This window comes from Pyxicephalus adspersus, chromosome 2 (assembly GCF_032062135.1).
Source record: "Pyxicephalus adspersus chromosome 2, UCB_Pads_2.0, whole genome shotgun sequence".
NCBI lineage: Eukaryota > Metazoa > Chordata > Amphibia > Anura > Pyxicephalidae > Pyxicephalus > Pyxicephalus adspersus.
Window position 1 is genome coordinate 101,589,795 of NC_092859.1, and position 21,467 is coordinate 101,611,261.

The 21,467-nt window shown below is 34.3% G+C and overlaps 1 protein-coding gene across 1 annotated transcript in view; it reads right to left on the reverse strand.

The window, feature by feature from the left end:
* CPNE8 (copine 8) overlaps nt 1-21,467 on the reverse strand; it is a 125,088-nt gene that overhangs the window by 9,983 nt on the left and 93,638 nt on the right. Inside the window, exons 11-14 of the mRNA XM_072399040.1 lie at nt 19,253-19,314; nt 5,775-5,821; nt 5,191-5,392; nt 2,568-2,670 (exon numbers count right to left, since the gene is read on the reverse strand). Coding sequence (XP_072255141.1) covers nt 2,568-2,670; nt 5,191-5,392; nt 5,775-5,821; nt 19,253-19,314 — 414 coding nt within the window. The remainder of the gene's footprint in view (nt 1-2,567; nt 2,671-5,190; nt 5,393-5,774; nt 5,822-19,252; nt 19,315-21,467) is intronic.

Sequence of the window (21,467 nt, forward strand, 5' to 3'; positions counted from 1 at the left end):
CGAAAAAAAAAATAATAAAGTGAGCACGATAGCACAACATTGATAAACTCCAGTTAATCCATCCTAGAAATAATGTAACTTTTTCTCTCTTGTCTATTTTAGACAAGTTAGATATACTTCTTAGCATACTCTATAGACTGCCTTTATACTTATAGACCTGCACACTTCCATACAGAAAAAGGTGGAATGGGCTGCTTATAACATACAGAAGGGAAAAAACAGCATAATACATATGTAACTTGGTATAAGCATCTTTTCTCTAAATCTTGCCGATTCCATCTGATCCTTAATGAAGCATATTTTTTCCACCAAAACAAAAAGCACTGTGAGCTATAACTTCTCCTTGGGAAAACGTTAGGATATGGTACATCTCAGACTTTCTGAAATTCCGAGAGTTGGCTACTTATAATAGTTGAAATCATCAGTGACACAAATTATATGCTTTTAGGAAAGTGCTATGTAATTTTCCTGCAACTACTGATTTAATTTAAAAGAGTATCCATTGTAGCTAACTAATAGGATTAAATATAATTTATAGTCTGCCCAATATACAGCAATGGTCATGAAAAATATTCAAGCTGCAGTGTTCCCTGAAGCAGATTCACTCACTTTATTAGAACCAGTGTACAAATATGAATGCACACAGCACAAAACCTACTTTATTAGACACAACTTTTCATATACAGTAATGAAAAAAATAAAGCACACCTCCTTTAAGCAACAATGATCTTATAGAAGGAATTGTTAGTATCCATCAATCTGGGAAGAATTTAGAGTGATATGAAGTCCCTCGTTTTACAGCAAGAAAGATTATTTACAAGTGAAAAACATTCAAGTTTGTTGCATTTTCTTTATTTAGCCTTCATAAAACCTTTCATAATGGGTTAAAATAAAGTATATGGCTATATAGATAATAATAAAAATAATAAAAAGGCACAGACAAATTCAAGCAGAAGAAAACCTTCAAAAATTCAAAAAAAAAAAATTGTGACCTGACAGGTTTTTTTTTTTGCAGAAGGGACAGGCAATCTCCCATATAAGATGGACAGGGGTAAAACTGTCATGGCTATTTGACAATAATGATGTTGACAAGAAGCTAGAGATAGAACCAACTAGCAAGGCAAAATACATTATGGGATATGTGGCTATGCATAGCCTGTACTATATTAGAGCATGGGTTATGCTTCAGTACATCATTACGGAAGTTCAAATGATGCAAGGTAGAGAGAAAACTGTAGGCATAAAAAATTAGTTTTAACTGCATAGGCATTTACAGCTGTATTTAAAACTCGGATTATTATTAAGTTCAATAAAATGCAAGTGGAGGTACATTTTAAATGAAGTCTCAGAAATCCTGTTCAGATTGCCATGCATTTAGCTACAGCTATATCCTAGTCAAGTAGTGTATACTTTTGTTCATAAATACCTTAATGGATCCTTCATTAGCATTCTTTATCATTTAGAGCTTAGCAACCCCCTCACTCATTACCTCCTCAGCAGAAACATCTCTTCCCCTCATGCCCAACACCACACCCCCCCGGCATAACTTTCTTCTAAAGGATCCAATGTAGCGCAAGTACCAACTTTTTGATTTGATTGGAATTTTCTATGCTTTTTATTTTTTTGGAATAAATACATGAGTTTTGACTTTACCCAAATGATGAATGAAGTTACTGTCATTTGTAATAGTTTTTATGCATTCTGTAAAAAATAAATTATTAAACATGAGAGAAATAAGGCTGGTGGTGTTGATAGCCATACCTAGAAATGGTAACTACTTGGCTTCCTTCAGCTCCAAAACATTTGCTGTACACATTGCCCTCATATGGCTCTATTTAATAAACAAGGAATCCTACATTCCCTCATACATTTCCCATTAGGAATCGATTACTGCTATTAAAACACATGGGCTTGAAAGATTCCCAGGAGGGAATGTCTGATTCCCTGTTTTGTAAATAGAGCCTATTATGTAAATACAGCCTAAGGCATTTGATATTAGCAATGGATTTTTTTCTACAAACTTTCTTTTAACCAAAAAAAAAAAATCCCAAACATGGTTTTATTTTAACAGACAATAAAATAAAATGATTTGATTATTTAATACTAAAAATACATCCATGTGGGTATTGAAAGAAAACAATAAAGAAAAAATGTGCATTGTTAAGGGGTAGTCATGGATTATGAATTTAGCACCTCTGACCAACTACAAATATAACACTGTTACACTAGAGATTTGTGTGATATTTACTTTTTATATAACATAAAAAAGGCACACTAGAATCACTAGAATGTTTTTTCATCCAACAAAACATTCCACAATAACATTTTGTAGCGTGTGTCACCATTGTGGCACTTCAAATTAGTGTGATATAAAATGTAAACAACACATTTTCAATTCATCAAAGTAATTGCCTTAAAATAATCCATTTATATTTGAAAAACTGTTAGCAAGTTAAAGCCTGGATTGTTCCTTTAAAAGCAGCAAATCAAGCATACATTCCGAGACAGCAGGTGCTTTCAGTCTAAATAGAATACTACCATAGCTACATGAAATGAGGTTCACTTACATTGACTATTGCCTCTTTTGTCTGAGCCATGTCAGAGATAACTCCATCTGTAATAATCAGTAGAACAAAGTACTGGGAGCCATCCTTTACTGAGGTGGCATATCTACAGGAAAGAGAAAGAACAATTCACTAAATATAGGCCTTGGAAAATATCCACAAACAGTCCTAAATGTATTTGAGATCTGCTATTAATATGTCCACATGAAGATTGTAAGAATCAGACTTTACCAATTTAAAGGTAACAATAACTGGAAAGTTTTCAGGGTGACATTTTACACTCCCAATTCCTTTTATGTTATCAGGTAAATTTAACAGCACTTGTTTAACTACTAATTTACCCATATTCTGTTGTATATTTTAAGGTTTTACATAATTTTACACAGGTATGAAGGTGGAAGTTGAGATGGAAATTTTTTTCTCCTATAGCAGGACAGAATATTGATTGCCTATATGTTTAGGAAGATAATTAGGTTTTTGTTTGGGGTCTCCTTGTTTAGAGGGGGGAGCTCATGTTCTAAACTTCCCCAATTAGATTGGCTAGGGATTTTTTTAGAATCTCTGCTTGTGGTGGAGGAATACTCCAAGGCCCTCCAATACCCGGCGACTGGATAAATTCAATTTACCTTATAATCCCATCTGCTTCTGGCTCCAATTTTCCTAGTGATTCTCTTTGTGCCCACTCTGCATCACAAACTGATTAAGGATCCAGCTTTGTGCTTAAGCTATTGTATCATATCCCTTCTAAACAAGGGCTTGAACCTCTTCTCTAAAATCCTAGCACAATATGTTCTTTCCCAACTTTATAAAATTATACATTTTAATCAGGTAGGCTTTCTGCCCTCCAGGCTATGAACAATGTGATTCAAGTCATCAACTTATTACTCTGCCAGGGGTGGCTTATTTCCCTTTTCACAGAGTGGATTGGAAATTCATGATGGCTTCAAAAAGCCAATCTTTCTCTTAATAGTTTGATCAGATCAAATAGATAGTCAGATCAAATTCCTCCAGTCAGACATGCTTTTAACTGGTGGGAATACCATTTTTTTCTCTGTCCTCCTTGCTTTCCCAATTCTAATTTGTGACATATTTATCAGTCGATAATGACTTGCTTCCTTTAATGTCTTTAAAATTGCTAGTAGCTCACCACACATTTTCAAGGCAACAGTCTATCCCAGTACATTTTTTTATGGTAAGGGAATCAACTGGTGGTGAGGGCTTTGGGTAAATTGACACCACAACAGTAAGAAAAACTAAGCACCTTAATCTATTAATTAATTTATTTGTCTTATTCTTATAAGCTACAGAAGGATAAAAATCTGCCGTGTGTACGTAGCTTAAGAGCCTGTTTAGGTCTCAAGGTAAAATCAGCAGCAACAATGGGAGAGGAGGACAAAAGACAACTTTTTTTAGCAGTTTATCAATGGAACAGTTAATTTTTAATCAATAAAAGTTTCACGCATGAATTTACAAAGTTGGCTCGTGAGACCAAATTTACATGTCACATACTATCTTGTTCAAGACGATGAGGATTTGTCTCATTTTGCACATTTGCTTCCTCAGGGGATACAGGGACTAAAATTATTTCACAATATTGTAGGGATTTCCCATTTAGTATATGTTTTTTGACCCAGTTTGAGGTTATACAAAAGAACCGATTTCCAGGGAATGAAAACTTCCAAAGGATTTTGAGGGAAAATGGAGGGAAAGCTTCAAGTAGGTAGTTCCAGTAACCGTTGGAGGAGAGTGGGAAGAAGGGGATGTCTTCAAATCAGCAGGAAAATGGAAACATTGGAATCTGAAACAATATTTGGATAAAAATTTGGAAAACCAAAAGCGCCCTGTTATGAAAATATCAACCAGTTTCTGTGATCAAGAGTGCTATTTAGGCCTTTTTGTCTGCCACTTGGTGGCCAATAGTAAAGTGGGGGAAGTGTAGTTTAAAGCAGAAAGAAAACCTCACCTGTAGTCAGCGAGATAGTTATTTGACAAAAGAAACATTGAATGTGTCTTTTGTCAAATAGAATTACTGCCAGATGTTTTTGTTTTGTTTAGGTCTGCTTTAGGTATATTTAAAGCCAAGACTTTTGTTTTTAGGTTGGATGGAGTAGGAAAGGTTATCCCCATCATTTTTGCCATTTGTGATCCACTAAGGAGGTTGTCCTTAACTTCCTTATTTTACACCTAATACCTAACTTCCTTACACCTAATTTTTTATGGAAAACCTTCCTTATCCTTTTTTGGGGATATGTCAAATTCTATATTGATACCCACATTTTAGTACACATATCAATAATAATCTCATTGGTGGAAGCAAAAAAGGTGAGAGGAGTTTTAACCCTTCCCTGCTGTATCCAAAACAAAAGAGAAAGGTTTAAGATTCAGATACACTTTAAATTGAGTGGGCCCTAACCCTGGTGCTAGTATGCAGAGACTGAGTACATGAACATCTGTATCCTTGAAAGCCTAATCACATAGATGCTTTGCTTTATGTACACATTATGTTAATAGAAATATTTTGCAATGGTCATGCTGCATCTGGTTAGAAATGCTTTGCTTACAAAAACAAGGAATATCACACACACACACATGAAACAAAACAACAAAACTAATTTATTAGAAAAAAAAAACAAAAAAAAAACTTACCAAGGCAAATTCATGACATACTCTTCCATCAGGTGGCAACTTTGCTCCAAATCCTAGTGCAGGAAACATTTTATCACTGTCATAATCCTGAATAATTTCTCCAACTGCTTTTAGTGCCATGCCATATGCATTCAACTGATAAGGATTCATGTAGTGCAGAGAGGTGGGCTGTGCAGGATTCCCTGTAGAAGAACACAAATTAATTTATTTGAAATGTATGCACCATAAACTTTCTGTTGCTAGGAAAATTATTGTGTGCAATGATATTCCTAACTATTTTATTCTTGTTTCTCTTTAGTTTAAACGTATTCATTTTAAGCCACAGCCCAAAATTTTATCAATATTTCACAAAAGCCAAACACCTTGTAAATCCTAACTTTGTAGAGGTTTATATTAGCTACTGTTCATATTACTTCTGTATGTAATACTGACCTGACTTAACCGTGTGAAATGCCTATGTGCAGTTTTATAACAACTTGAACATTTAGATACTGTGATGTTCTTGACTTTTTTCCCAGAAAAAGGGGTGCTTTTAAATGCATAAAATAATACCTATTTTCTTACCATTTGATGCTGTAAAGTCTATGGCGACTGTAAAATTGATCTGGGTCCTACAAATATAAAAGTATTGTATTAATTATTCTGCGGTAATATTATATTTATATCAAGCATTGGGTCATATTACATTTTTGAAGAAAATGTTTAATGAATGAAACACTACTCTGCCAATAAGTAATTTGCCAGGATGCAATTTTGGACGTGTGTGACCAGAAAATGTCCACAATTTCTGGCCAAAGTTGGGCTTTCACAACCATTTGCCTCCTGCCAACATGACATGCTTTACCTATTTTTTATTATGTAAGACTGTTCACTAATATTTGTTTGTAAGAATTCCATAAAGATTCACCTGTTTGCAGCCGCTCTTCCATCTCCCATCATATTAGTATTGTATATCTTTGCAGTATTGTATATCTATTTTTACCACCTGCATTTGAAGTAAACTAAACTATAGTGGCATGGTATGGAAGTTTTAATGAATGAAAAATCTATGTTGAAAAAGGGAGAACAATGTCAGGATATTAAAATAACCCACCTAATGGCATCCAAGTCCCTTAACCTAGCAATCTAAATACCCAGAGTGAAGTACTTGTTTTTAGGATCTTCCTAAATATGAGATATTTGTGTACCTCCCAACCATATTTAGAGGGATTTGAACCCTCTGTTTGATTTACATGGGTAAAACTTTTGCCGGGATAGTACTATTTGATTTACATGCCTCCCACCTTACAGGTGTAAAATGTTTTTTCACAATCAACCAAGACCGCATCCATCACCCAAAGTAAATATTTTTTTTGGAGCCACTATTTTGTTGCAAATACAGTTGTAAGTCCTTTGTCTCTTTTATCTTAGCACATCTAACCACTAGGATTTTTACTAATTTCTCAAGGCAAACCTTGCTCCAACTCCTTCATGTTCCATGGGGATTGCATTAGTATACAGCGGCATTCAAGTTATGCCACAAACTGTCACAAGTGTCAAGGTCTAGACTTAGATTAGGCCATTCCAAGTTATTTAAATGTTTCTCTTGAATCCATTCCAGGTTAGATTTAGCAGTATGTTTATTGCCATTGTGCTCCTGGAAGGTAAAATTTCATCCCATTCTAAAACCTCTGGCCCTGTAATCCTGACCAGTTTTTCCACCCCTGCCACCACCTTGCTTCACTGTGTGAATAGTTTTTCGGGATAACAGGTTGTGTTGGGTCTGCACTGCATATAACATTTCTTGTTGTGACCAAAAGTTCAAATTTAGTTTCATTTGACCAGAAAACCTTATTCCTTGTTTTTGGGGGATTACACCACATTCTGACCTCAAATATGTTATTTCTTTAAGCAATGGCTTTTTTGTCTGGCCACTCTTTCATAAAGCTTAAAGTAGTCCTATATACATATAATCTCATCCCAGCAGAGGACTGACTTAGCTACTTAATTGTTATTCTTGATGTCTTTCACTGAATAATACTCTTTCAGCCTAATGTGTTTCCTTATAAAAGCTACCCTGATTTATATACACCCCCATAGGTTGGTCTCCGACCAGTTTGAGTGCTCCTTGGTGTTCAAGTTGCTTGCTTGGTGGTATAGCGTTGGGATCCAGACTTAACTACTTACTGTATTCTGCATGCATACAGACATCATATAACACTTTAGGATCCATCTGTGTAAATTCTGGTGTATTATGTAATCATTAAAAAAATATTTTGCACTAAACATTTTAAACCAGCCTCTATATTATTGGTTGATAATTTTGAAAAGCTAATTTCAAGGAAAATAACTTTTTTAAAAGAACCATTTGTTTAACCAGTAGTTTTTTTGCATAATTTTTTTTTATGGCTACAAAATTGCGGCATGACGGGTGTGTCATTTGCCTCCAATTTGTAAAATAAAAGGTGTCCCCTTACCTATCTCCAAAAGCTGGGAAGCATAAATTTGTATTGTTAAAGGCTGATCTACGATCTTATCTGATGGTTCATACATGAGTGTATGTATCGAAAAAGAAAACAGTTGGTGTTTTTACATAGGAAAAAGTTTTTTTTTTCTATTTCTGGTAAAGAAATAGAAAGGTAGGAAGGGAGTTAAACTACCACCGAGGATATACCAGTAGCTAATCTGTAGCCAAGACATTTGAGAGAGTGTCTTAAACTTTCTGTTCATGCAATGTGGGTCTGGAAAATGTGAGCTGTATCTAAACTATATACAGTACAGCAAATACAGTGCATTTTTCATTTGATATACCAGAATCCTCTGTTGTCATTAAACCCCATGTGGTATCTGTGAAGGTCACAGAACATTAAATAAAAAAAAATCTGATCATGTACAAATCCTGCAAAAAGCTTAAGTGTTTTCAACAACTTCAGAGGTCAGGGTGTTGCTTGGAAACTATAATCTACCATTCTATTTTTATGACCAGAAGTCACAACACAAGCCATTTTGTTTCAACAAACAATCCATAAAGAATGCTTAGGCCTCTGTGCACATTTATTTTGTTACCCAACACATTAACCTTAATTATTAGCTATAGTATAAGCACAAATTAATTCATTATTTTCCTGTACTTAGTGTATGAAACTGCATAATAATGTGAGTAATGTGTTCCAGACAATAGCTACAGTGGATATAAAAAGTGTACACACCCATTAACAGGACAGTTTGTTTTTACGTAAAAAATTAGATTGCAATACATCTTTTTCCACCTTTAATGTAAACTATAACCTGTATAATTAAAAAATAAATAAATACACATACAATAAGCTGGTTGCATATATTTGCACACTCTTAAACTAATACTTTGATGAAGCACCACCTTTGTATATAAAACAGAATTCAGACATCTTGGGTAGGAGTCTATCAGCAAGGCACATATTGACTCATATTTGACTTGTCTTAATTGCAAAAGCATTTCAAATCTGTTAAATTGCAAGGGCATCACTTGTGCACAGCCCTCTTCAGGGCACCTCATATTTTTTATTGTATATAGGTCTGGGCTCTGGCTGGACCATTCCAGGTATGAAAGTATCCCAATTTACAGGTATAGGGATCCATTTCAGGAAAATATTAAAGTCACATCTTCAAAGAAGGTGGATTACATCTCTATAGTCCTTTCCATCTTACGACAGTTTGAATCATTATCAGCCCCAATTTTATATAACAGAAGTGTGTGATAAACCCCATGAGTAATAACAGCTGTGTTGGTCCTTGAGGGGGACAAAGAAACATTAGTTATATTATCAAGAATCTTTTCCCACTTGTCTTCCAATATCTCACTCAGATCCTGTGCCCACCACCACCTACTTCTTGTGGAAATTTAACCAGGTGTTTCACATTGAGTTATAAATACAAAAGAGAGATCATTACTTAAAGCGTACCTAAACTCAGATATTTCACTTTACATAAAAGGGTAGATAACCCTTTAATGGGTGCAACACTTTTAATTAAAGTGCAAAACTTAAAAAAAAAAAAAAAGTGTGCAGCACTGCACCCTAATTCTCGAAGAATTCTCAAGAATGAACGAAGGGCAAAGCCTCCTGAGATACCTTTGTATCTTGGGTGCTCCTTCTTTAGTTCAAAAAAAAGTTTTTTTTCTAACTTCTTTTTTCTATGTCACCCAACCGAGGCGCGAGATCGGGTGGAGTAGGAAAAAGAATCAGGAGGAAGAGGAGAAGATGGCGGCGCCTGGAGCACCAGCTCTGGGACAACATGGGACCAGATGGAAGACAACCCCGGATAGATAGGACTGCCCTGCCGGATTGAATGAAAGTGTGTTTTCAGTTTAGTTCCTCTTTAAGGCAAAGTGTTTAGTAGGAGTTGGATTATTGTTAATGGGTCTGAGTTTATTTTATTAAATCAAGGTCTGAACAGATGCAGTTCAAATCAACTCGTTAGAAGTTGACCGTACCCACAACTATCCGTGGAACTGTACATAAGGCAAACTATCTAAAGAAATCAATTCATAGATATATGAAAATGTTCACTGTTGGAATGTGAGACAAACAAATAAAATATTATGAAGACAGTGCAGCCAGAGGTCCAATGGCCAAGTTTAAGAGCAAAGAGACAGTCCTCTAAATACCCTTTCAAAGAAAGTTAGATTTTTTTTTAACACATACATATTTATATATTATCTGCAAATAAACCTAAATGATCACTAACATTCTTATTACAATGTCAAGGCTTTAATTTGTTTGACAAACAGAAATTCAAAATCATTTGTATGTGCACAAGAGCTGCAAAGTGCTTCAGCACATTATTCTTTTTTAACCAAAAATGACCATTTTTCTGGTATGTATATATGTATTGTTTGGTAAAAACACTGCAAAAAATAGCAAGTCTGCACTTTGCATAAAATAATTTGGCGCCATTGTACATTCACCCTCAGTAATTACAACTAGTAAATTGAAAAGTGTAAGACCAATGAATGATCTCAGATGTTTTGAGTGAAATGAAGCATTAAATGAGTTTGAAGTACAGTATGAAAAATGCAATTAAATCATAAGAGACTTATTTGTATAGACAAAACTTTACGCTGGCATAACTATGAAGAAACTTATTTTGCAAGATAAAAGTAATTCACATATATTCTCAACAGTCATACTTTTTGTAATAGTTTAAATGAATTGAAATTACATTCTAAATTTAAATTTTGGAATAAAAAATTCAACCAAGTTACTCAAAAGTTTGAAATATAAAACAGAGGAAGACATATTTGTTTGCAAAGTATAACTTTGCTTTCCATGTACACATAATATGTTAGATACAATCAAATTAATACAGACAAGATTGCCTTGCAATAAATTCCTTTTTCATAGTGCTCATCTACAAAGCCAAATGTAAACTATACTTTGCCTATATATCTAACATAACCAACTGTAAACAATATTACTTTCATCCCCAACAAACATTCAAAACAACATTTTTTTCCAGCTTGTTTAGTGAAAAAAAGCTCAGTGCATATGCACATTTATCATTACTCCTAGCATCTAGTTGTTGCCAGGAATTCCATGTCATTCCCCTTGTCCAGCAGGTGAACTTCCTTTTCCTTCCCTTACAGCTAAAATAGCAGAGCACACCCAATTTTTGTTGACCTCAGCAGCAAAGAGATGTGGATGCCCCCAAAAGAAGACTTATTGAAGACAATAGTGGATACTGGAAGAAAGGGCTTAGCATAGGGTAAACCATTTTTGTAAATTATTTATTCACAAGGAAAAAAATTGGCATCTAAACCATATACAAGTAACTGAAATAAAAATAGTGGAATATAATAGTCTACATTCACTGTAAATGATCAGAAATATACATCCTGGATAGGCCCTGAGGCCTCAAAAATGCCTCTATACTTGGTCATGTTCTGATCTGCGGTTTCCAATATAGAAGATGCGCACTAACTGCATTGATCAAATGGTTTAAAGCTTATTTCTGATTCAAGGGTAAAGTGTTATTATGGGGAAAGAAAAATGAATAGTCTTTCGGTAGGGCATATTCTACATGTTTCTGGGAGAGACTGCATAGCTGGTCCCAAAAACCTTTAGACACCCCCAGAACATTTGGTGCAAATAACCCAGGGCCTATTTAGATCTCCCGCAGAAAGCAGAAGAAGGAAACACATGGTGCAACACCACTAGTATCCTAAACCAGTGAGAGACTAGTTTATATTTCACCTCAGTCCAAAGCACCAATAAAATGCGAACAATTTTCTATGTGAACCGGATTTAAAAGGAGGAGTGGTCTAATGATTGATTGGGACTAGCAGGGCTATTTTTAATGCATTTTTCCAGGAATGCAAGTACTTTATTGTTAGGAAAATGAAGTAAACATTAACCTGTTCGCTTTCTAGCTTGGCAGCTGTGTTGAAGGTTGAAAGTACCCTTTCCTTTGTTTCCTTTACAATGTTTTCTTTTAGTCCACTTGATAATTGATTGTTCTGCACCAGCCAGAAATAAAAGGATTTTCAACTGCAACCATGTTACTTTTTCTATGGATACTAACAGACTAGCAAAAGGTCACAGGAGATAGTGAGGATAAGTATAGATCATAGAAAAAGAATAAAATACCTGGAAAAGATGTTTTAAACAACACAGGATTTATACACACACTAAATCAAACACAAATGATGGGACATTTAACCTATTATTTGCTGAATAACCTTTGGATGTAATTACTGCACAGAAATGATTTCTCTAGATCTCACTTCTGCACCTGTAAACAGGTAGTTTGACCCACTCTTCCTAAGCTAACTATTCCAGCTCTGTCAGGTTTAAGGGGTGCCCACTCCAGATACAAATGCTTTCATGAGATGATTAATTAGATCCAGATTCCTTTAAAATAGGTGTTTATAGAATCCACTTTAGAATACTCCAAAGTTTTGTTAGCCGTTCTTACGTCATCCAGTTGTAGGGTCCATTATTTTTTTTACACAATATTTATATCTTGCTAAAATATTATGCAGTGCTTTACAAATTTCATAGTCATGTCATTAGCTATGTCCCTACCATTAGGATAAGTCCCTAGCAAAGTCATATGTCATTAACACAGTGTAAGTTTAAGGTGGATGGAAGTCTATTAACCTAACTGCATGTTTTTGTGATGGGGAGGAAAGCCACGCAAACACGGAGAAAACATTCAAACTCCATGCAGATAGTGTCCATGATCTGTGCTCTTTGACTCTGGGCCGTACATATTTAAGTGCTGATTCTGTATGAAAGCAAAGGTAATCATAAAACAAAAAAATAATTTTACAGTCAAATATGCACTGCCAGTGTTCACTATCACAAAGACTGCTCATGAAAATGGAATGGTCATGTAAATCTACAAACTGCTGTAAGGAGTGCCTCAAGCATTTTAGCTAAAGTATATTGATATTTTTACTACTACTTTTAAAGCCGCATGAAAAAACCCTTCTACCCAAATTATAAAGACAAGGAAAACTGTCATTTCTGATTTCAATGGCTACACACTTGTTGATTAGTGATTTCAAAGCATAAAAATTATTATATCACCATTACGAACAGGCATCTAGAATTTTCAGATGGACAGTGAGGGAAGCATATTTTTCAGAGTTTCAAACCCAATAAAAAAACGGAAGTTACAATAAAAGAACAAAGTATGAAACCTGTGATTTCTGTTCTGATAAATCATTATCACCACTGCTGCTTTGCCTTTTTCAAACATATAGGATTCCCAATACCTCCTCAGTCTCTATATTCCCTTCTGTAGCAAGTTTTATTGCTCACACCATAACTTTGTATGACCTATATTATCAGGTATATTTTGGGGAAAACCATCTATGACAAGAGTTTACCATGTTATATAGCAGTAATATAATGAAGATCAAAAAGGTTTTTTTGATCCATACAAAAATTGTCCAATTTTTAAAGCAGTCTTAGGCAGCTGGTAACATGGATCAACCTATTTATCAGGGTTAGTGTATTTGCAAATGCTTGAAGCCTAATGACTTCATGTGGTAGTTTTCCTAATACCATGTGGAAGATTATTCATAGAAAAAATTATAGCGTTTCTGCAGTTACTGTCATAATTAATTAATATAAATGGGCACTGCAGGGAAGCAGCAGTTATAAAAGATACTAAAGTCACTTTGCAGTTAATTTTTTCCATATTTTATTTTTTTTTTTTTTTAACACTGTGTCACTTTAGAGCCAGCCACTTCTGGCAAGACTACAGTCTTTCTACTCTAATTGATAGGAATCTCTTAATGTCTTCAGACCCAGTAGCACAGTTATATACTTTTTGAGCTTCAGTTAATGTACTTTTGCTGTATTTACTTATCCACCCTGTCTAGAACCTGGAGATACAATCCACAGACTACATTGTTTAAATTAGCAAGGCTTTGGATCATTAAGAAAGTCAGGAAGTCACCACATTTAAACACGCAGGAATCACATTTTGTGGCTTAATTAACTACAGTCGGACATACAATCAGACAAGAATATTCTCTCTTGTAACATAGCTTAGAATGCACTTAAGTAAATGTAACACTTAATCAGGAAAACATGTTCAATTATACTTTGTAGGAACCACCACCAAAACTGCATCCATGATCTAAATGGAAAATACAGCATCCTTCGTAATATACTAAGCAGTGACAATATTTGTAAAATTATATAAATCAGACTGCTCTGCAGCATTTCCAAAAGAAAATTCTTTGTCCAAGAAGTATGTATATGTTACACAGTACTAACAAGTGTTCAATATATATAATATATTAATATAAGTGTTATATATATATATAATATCCAAACTATTAAAAAAATCATCATATTTTCTGTAAAGTCAACAGGATGTGAGGAAAACATCAACAGCCGTCGAAGGAACAGGTGTCCCCATTTGAAGATTCCCCTCATTTTCACTTCCAATGACATTTGGGACCAGGACAATTGGAAAAAATAAATCTAACCTAGACTACAATAAATACCTGTGACCTGTGGTAAGGGAGAGTGGCCTTATCACCCCCATTGTATGTTAGGCAGACAACAGTACCCCTCTGTACACAACCTGAGTTGAACCCTATCAAACATCGCTGAAGACCTGAAAATGGCTGTCCACCAAAAGTCCCCATCCAACCTGACTGAGAAATTACCATGAAGGATGGCAGAAAATCCCACTATCCAGGTGTGCAAACAATCAAGGCTCTAATAGCTGCCAAAGGTGTGTCAACAAGTACTATGTACTAAAAAAAAAATACTAATGTGAATTTCATATTATTCATATCTTCAATTAATTTAATAAATTGTCTAAAATTCTGTTTTTACTTTCTCATTATGGGGGACAATAATTTTACAAATATTGTCACTGCTTAGCACATTACGATGGATGCTGTATCTTCCATTTAGATCATGGATGCAGTTTGGTGGTGGGTCTTACAAAGTATAATTGAACATATTACTAAGCTTGAATTTATGAAAAAAATTACACATACATACACATGCACACAAAAAAAGAATAAATATATATGAAGTATAAACATTCTAACACATTTGTATTTAAAATATTTAAAATGAGTTTTCTTCAGACACTTAAAAGTTATACTGACAAAAAGTAGGAAAGTGTTATATTTTAACTTAATATGAAAGAGAGGATGGTTTCACTGGCTTTTCATGCTAAGGGGTGACATGCCAGGAACAGGGTAACAGGTATCTTAAGCCACAGGGCACACCTGGAGGCAGCAACAATTTACTATCATTACTGCCTGTAGAATTCTCTGGCTGTTGAAGACACAAGATGAAGTTAAATAATCGCCATAGGCTTATTTAACAAACCTTACACTAAAAAGACAAATATAATACATACTATTATAATTTTTTTGTTTGTTTCAGTAGAACATACATTCTGTATATAAAGAGTATTGGTAGCCAAAGTTACAGCACAGTAGCTCTCAAATACATTGATTTACTACCCGGAACCCTGTACATACTTTTTAAAGATAGATAACATGGAGATGTATAGAAACAATATGAATAGTTAGGGTGATCATCAAGCTTATCGCCTTGCCTATTCCTATTGATTTTATGGCCATTAGCCACTAGTGATTAATAAAACTGCATGCATCTTGCCTGTTCTACAGACCAGGTTTTTGAGAACTTTGGCACACATGAAAGAAGTGTTTCTGCATTCTATCTACTTTCCAACTAAATATTTACATACACACATATATATATATATATATATATATATATATATATATATATATTTATTGTATGGAGGTTGCAGTGTGGAGGAAAACAGACTTATCACTTTAAACACAGAAGAGGACTATCTTTAACTGTCCAAAAACGTAAGGCTGCAATTCAACTTTAATGGAGTCTTACAACATGGCCCCTTACAACATGGTTCCATTATCTTTTTTTACCAAGTAATAATATACAATTGAAACAGACAAAAAAAATCAGCATAATAAAGATGCATATATTACGATTCCAGCACCTACAGAAGACCAACACTGCAACCTCACAGGACCAGATCAAGTATAAAGTAGTATCCAGCATTTGGACAGCTTCCCATGGGCCAGTGGATTAAGGAGAAGGTATGGACTAAATATAGTCATCAGTAAAGTGACTAAAGTGAAGGCCATACAGTGCAACAACCTGCCTTGGGTTTATGAATGTTTACATTCTTAGAGAGCATGCTCTATGAATGTTTTTCTTTAAAATGCAGGGGACCGATGGAACAATGACCCTCACACATTCTTCACACTGTGGGTGGTGCTCATAATAGCCTGGCACTAAATCCAGAGTTGCTTGTGTTTATATTAACTGCATATTGATAGCATATTATTATAATGGTGCATGTAGTGTCACTGCATTCAGTATGATTACCAACTACCCCACACAATCTGAAGTGTACAATGTGACATCACTTTTCTGCTCAATGCACTCTTCAAAGAATATAGTCAGTATATCAGTAGTCTAAAAAGTTGCTGTGTAATATGGCAGCTTGGATGGTCTGTAAGCAGTGTACAGAACTCTCTAATATTGAAACATGGCAGCAGTCAAAGAAAGTTATTAAATGAGTTGAACATAGAAACGGGATGTAAAATAGATATTAAAGAAGGGTACAGAACCACAGACTTTCGCAGGTAAATATGTTGACTCTGTAGCTCAAAATTAATAATAAAATAAAATTGTAAAGATTACAGTTGAAATTCACATTTTGTGCAGTAATCAGGATAAGCATCGTAGAAATTCAATTTCAACATATTATTTTGTATTACTTTCAGGAAATCAATGTAAATAGGATATCTTTTTAATGATACATATAGAAATAGATTTTTTCCCAAGTTAACTTAAGTTAACTTTAAAATGTTGGTATTGCTAGTAGACTTTATTTGTAGCCTGCAATGACAAAACTGTGCAAAACAATTATATTTATCATGCTCTACTTCATTTTCTGAGCTCAGAAAGAAAATGCTGCAAAAGCTTTTGGCATGTCATCTGGAGACACTACAAGCTTGCTGTTAGCTTACCTGGGGCTCTAATAGCATTGCTATTATAGCATAACAAGGATTATGATACAAACTTACAAGGAACATTCAAATGACATCTTTGTATTAATTATAATTAAACATATCCTAGACCTACTGACTTTGATTTCAATACCATGCAGTCCTTACTGGGCTAAAGAAAGAGGTCTTTTGATTACTGTAAGCATTTAAAAGTATATTTAAAAAGAAATCTGATCAAAAAGTTATAGGACTAAACTTTTTTGTGGAATATTGGTGTCAATAATACTATATTGGTGCTTTATTCTCAAGAGAATACATTTTGGATTATTACTCTTTATGTATAAAATAGAATAAATGCAGTACTACAGTCTAAATCAATGCTAAAAAATGACAAGATTACAATGCAAGGTCATAAATACTCTTAAGTAAAAGGAACTTTTAACAATGCTGTAAGAACCAGATCACTTAAATGGTTTCAGAATAGAACAAGAATTGATGCCATACTGCCAGAAAGGTTCTGTTCTTATTGTAAGGGTGTATGGCATATTACCTTGCTATTAGTTGTGATTTGTTGACACAGATTTTTCTTTAGAAGAACCATTCTTTTATACCGATTACAACAGGGTGGATGTAAAAATGTTTTCATTGCTAAAATGAAGCAGGTTCATTTTCAAAACAGATCCTTTAAAACCAGCAGTGCATGGAAAACAAGAAGTGCAGGTAAAGAAACACAGCACTGGTGTAGATTTGAAAGTTGTCACTAATCCTTACATTAGTTTTAACAACTGGAATGTCCTAGGTTTGTATAACTTGGTACCAACACTGCCATCAAAAGTTTTCAAAACCATAGTCAGAACTTTAGGTACACCTTGAGATAAGAATGTTATAATACATATATTTATCCTGGGCTATGAGTCCCTTTACTACTAATAACTTGCAATGAGATGCTTCTGAAAAAATCTACACTTTTCTATTGGTCTCTGTTATTTGCAAAGGTCTATAACCTTCCTTCTTCGAAATGGAAATTTAGATTTGAAAGACTGGTCTCATATTTGACAAGCAATAAATTACAACTTGTACAGTGTATACATGCCTAAATGATAAACTATGTTCTAGATCAGTATTTCGCAGCCTTTTTAACATGGTTGAACACTTGAAATAATGTTCAGGTCATCAGGTCACACCTGGTATATTTATTAAATACACAGCTCACAGTAAAAGAGCATAGTGGTTAGTAGGAAGAATGTGAGCTTCAGTAAAGGGAAAGAAAACCAGTCTTCAACAATGCAATTTTTGGGTAACAGAGTGAGAATTCTAACAATGTGTCCTATGTCATATGTTCCCACCTGTGGACTTGTATCCCCTTATAACTAATGTATCCACAGAATCAACCATGTTATATTGCCATGTATCTCTAAATATCGACCAATGTTTAAATCCATAAAATACATTCCACGTACAATAAAACAAAAATGTGTAAAGCTTTACGTTCTTTAAAAGCATCCACAACAAAAAGAGAAAAGAACGTCCAGAATGCTACAGAGAAAGATCCTTTCTTTCCATGGGGGGAATAGTCTTTCTGTGAAGGTACAGCTTCCCTACCCATAGAGCAATAAATTTTTTTCTGGAGTTACGTGGGTGTGGCCTGCAGTATACATGTGGTCCTTTTAAAGAATTATTTTTTTCAGTTCAGGTCACTATTTCATCAGAGTTTGTCATTCTTTCCCTTATTTCCCAAATGGAATCTTAAATGGACTTAAATGGACAAGATGAGCTTGAAAGGAACAAATTCCAGTGTCATTTTAACACTCTTGCATAATGGTTAAGTGTTCTTTATCTAATAAGCAAGATTTGGTTCCACACTCACAGATGTCATTGGATGCCTACAACTCAGTAGAACAAATTCTCTCTAGTGCCTACCTATTACACAAAGTGCTCTTCTTTACTCCAAGCAATTGTGTTACCAGTTGGATTACACATTTTTAAAATAAATACCTGCTAAGCACAAGTGCTTGAGTGTGTAACTCCACTTTTATTGAATGAAAGAAAAATCCCCTCCAGTAGGACAGTTAAACAATTATGAGATTTTAACAATACAGCAGAATTTCAGTTCATAAAATGGCCACATACATGCCAGTTAGCTATTGTATTGAAAAACAACTGCTGGTAAAAAGTAAGCTAATCACACAATCACGGAATTACATTTCTGAAGGAGCTCTGTACATACACGCTGCGTGGACTGCTTTAGATGGTTTATTAGTAGCAATATGGATGCTACTTTTTAATTCTGAGATAATTTTAGAAAATTAGATGACTGTATATTGAAATAAAAAGATATTGGTAATAAAGGAAAATAATTAAGTGCAAAAAGGATTGAGTATAAACTATATATTTTCTTCTTTTTAAAGCAAAATTATGTTTTTTGACTATAGGGCTAATAGTAAGGAGCAAAACCAATATCTTGGTGAAAATGTCCACTCAGCAGAAAATATATTTTTTTCAACATGGTATAGAAAATCATGGAAACACTACTCACCCTCCTTTAATATAATCAAGAAACGAAACTTCTGTTTCCACTAGAAAAGAAAGCAAAGTAACCTAAAAGCAAAGTAAAAACATTTAAACATGAACAAAGCATTAGGTTACGGCTGGATCTCCGCATACAAATTTTTTCTAACACCACTATGAGTAAGATTAGTTGTAAGCTTACTTTTTTGACACTTCAGATCTGGGACATCTCAGTTTGGTAATGTGTGGTTTTGCGGATACTTCTGGCTTGAGGAATGGATGCAATTCTAGAAATCAATTCAGTATTTGGGTCGAGCTAAACATTAAGTTAGAACAGGAATGTTATGGGTTAGGGTTAGTCAGGTATTTTAACGTAACTTAAAGAAGTTGGTATTCAGGTTAAGGATGATGGTTAAGAATTCTAAGACTACAAGGGCAGGGTTCTCTCACCATTGTTTGCTTTATTTGCTTTATTATCTGTCAGTCTGCATTAGTAATGGTGACATTATTGTAGACTGTTTTTTTTTTGTATCATGCACCAATGTATGTCTCCTACTTAATAGAGCACCAAATAAGATTATAGCACTTTAAAGATCAATAATAATAGTTTATAGTAAGATCATGTCAGGGTTACATTTAGGCTTCAGACTTGCAATGAGGTTGCAGTGTGGTTACTGCTTCCTAAAAAAACTCCAGTCATATTTCCCTCTTGCAAAGTTATGCAGATTCTTTCCTGTACTGAAATTTTTTACTCTGATTTCACTGCACGCAGTCAGCCTATCACAATGTGCATTTGAACCTGCACAGTCAAAGTCAAAGCCTGCCTTATTTCCTGGCTGATAGACATCCAGCATCCTACATCTCCTTCCTGCCCAGCCTTACATCCCCCTGAAGCGCCCACCAGCCTGGATCTGTTTGCATTTCAATTACCAAGGGTTGAAATTAATGGGTTTATAAAAAGGTATGTAAAGAAAACAGATTTTTTTTTTTTTATTAATTGAATTTGTGTGTTGATGAGGGGAAAAGGAAGAACCATAAGAAGATAAAAGCAGATTAAACTTTCATCTTTAATAGAAAATAGTCATCATACACAGAACACATTAATACTTGAAATGCATTATTTAAAAAAAGCATATTTTATTTCTAACATTATAATAATCCTAAAAACTTTTTTGGGACTAAAGGAATTAGTATTTTCTCTCTACAAATAACAATAAATGTGTTCCTATTACTTATTTATTTTGTAAATTGGGCTTGCTCTGAATCTTTCATAGATAAATCCATCTAACTTCCATTCCACTACTTAATTAGACTGCCAAGAAAGGACAGTGTCCCTGCAAGTTGTGGACTTGACTAGGAGGTCAGGATGATGAATATCAAATAAAGTGAAAAAGTGATAACAAGATTCTTAAATGTTCCCATTTTTAGGACAAGCTATACTGATGTATCTTTTCATCTAACAGTGTTGGCAAGACGGCAAGTCATTAAAATCAGACAGATGTCTGGGTTAGAGTACCCAGTATATCCTAAGACGGTTGTGTTGTGTAATTTTGTAAAGATTTTCAGAGCAATAAGAAGAAAAAACTAAGTTATAATAAGACATTAAGTAATATATTACTTGTAGTTGCTTTTGTATGAATGATGACCTAGGATTATTTTTAAAATTCCATCCATCTTCTACATCTCTGAATATCTTATACTTTGCTTCGATGATTAATGCAAACCAAAGTCACCTTTAACACTGCAATGCCGTAGTTTCGTAATGTTGGAATATCATTTCCATGCAAAATTCTAAGAAGTGCAAACTAAAGGAACATGTATTATTGAATTTTATTTACGGTTTCATTTATCTGCTTTAAATTACTATTTTTTAGTCAAGTAATATGCCTTCTCAAAAGATCTCAAAAGATTCTCAAAAGTCTATTGAAAAATTCAAAAATTCAAAGGGATTCAATTAGAAAATTGTGTAAATCCTGGGAAAGTTGTGTGAACATTATAAATTGCCCCCTACTGTTAACAAAAATTAAATTAGAAGCATATTCACCAGCTAATGAACATATTACTTTTTGGATCTTATCATATTGATTTATCAATTATGATGACAAAGAGCTACAAGATGTTTTTGAGTTTACAACAGATAAGAACAGTAGGAATCACTGTAGTGTGCTACCATTTTAGCATGGAACTGTCTGTCTGAAATTTCCAGGAGAGCTGCCACTCCTTCTTTTTCACTATAAAAGAAT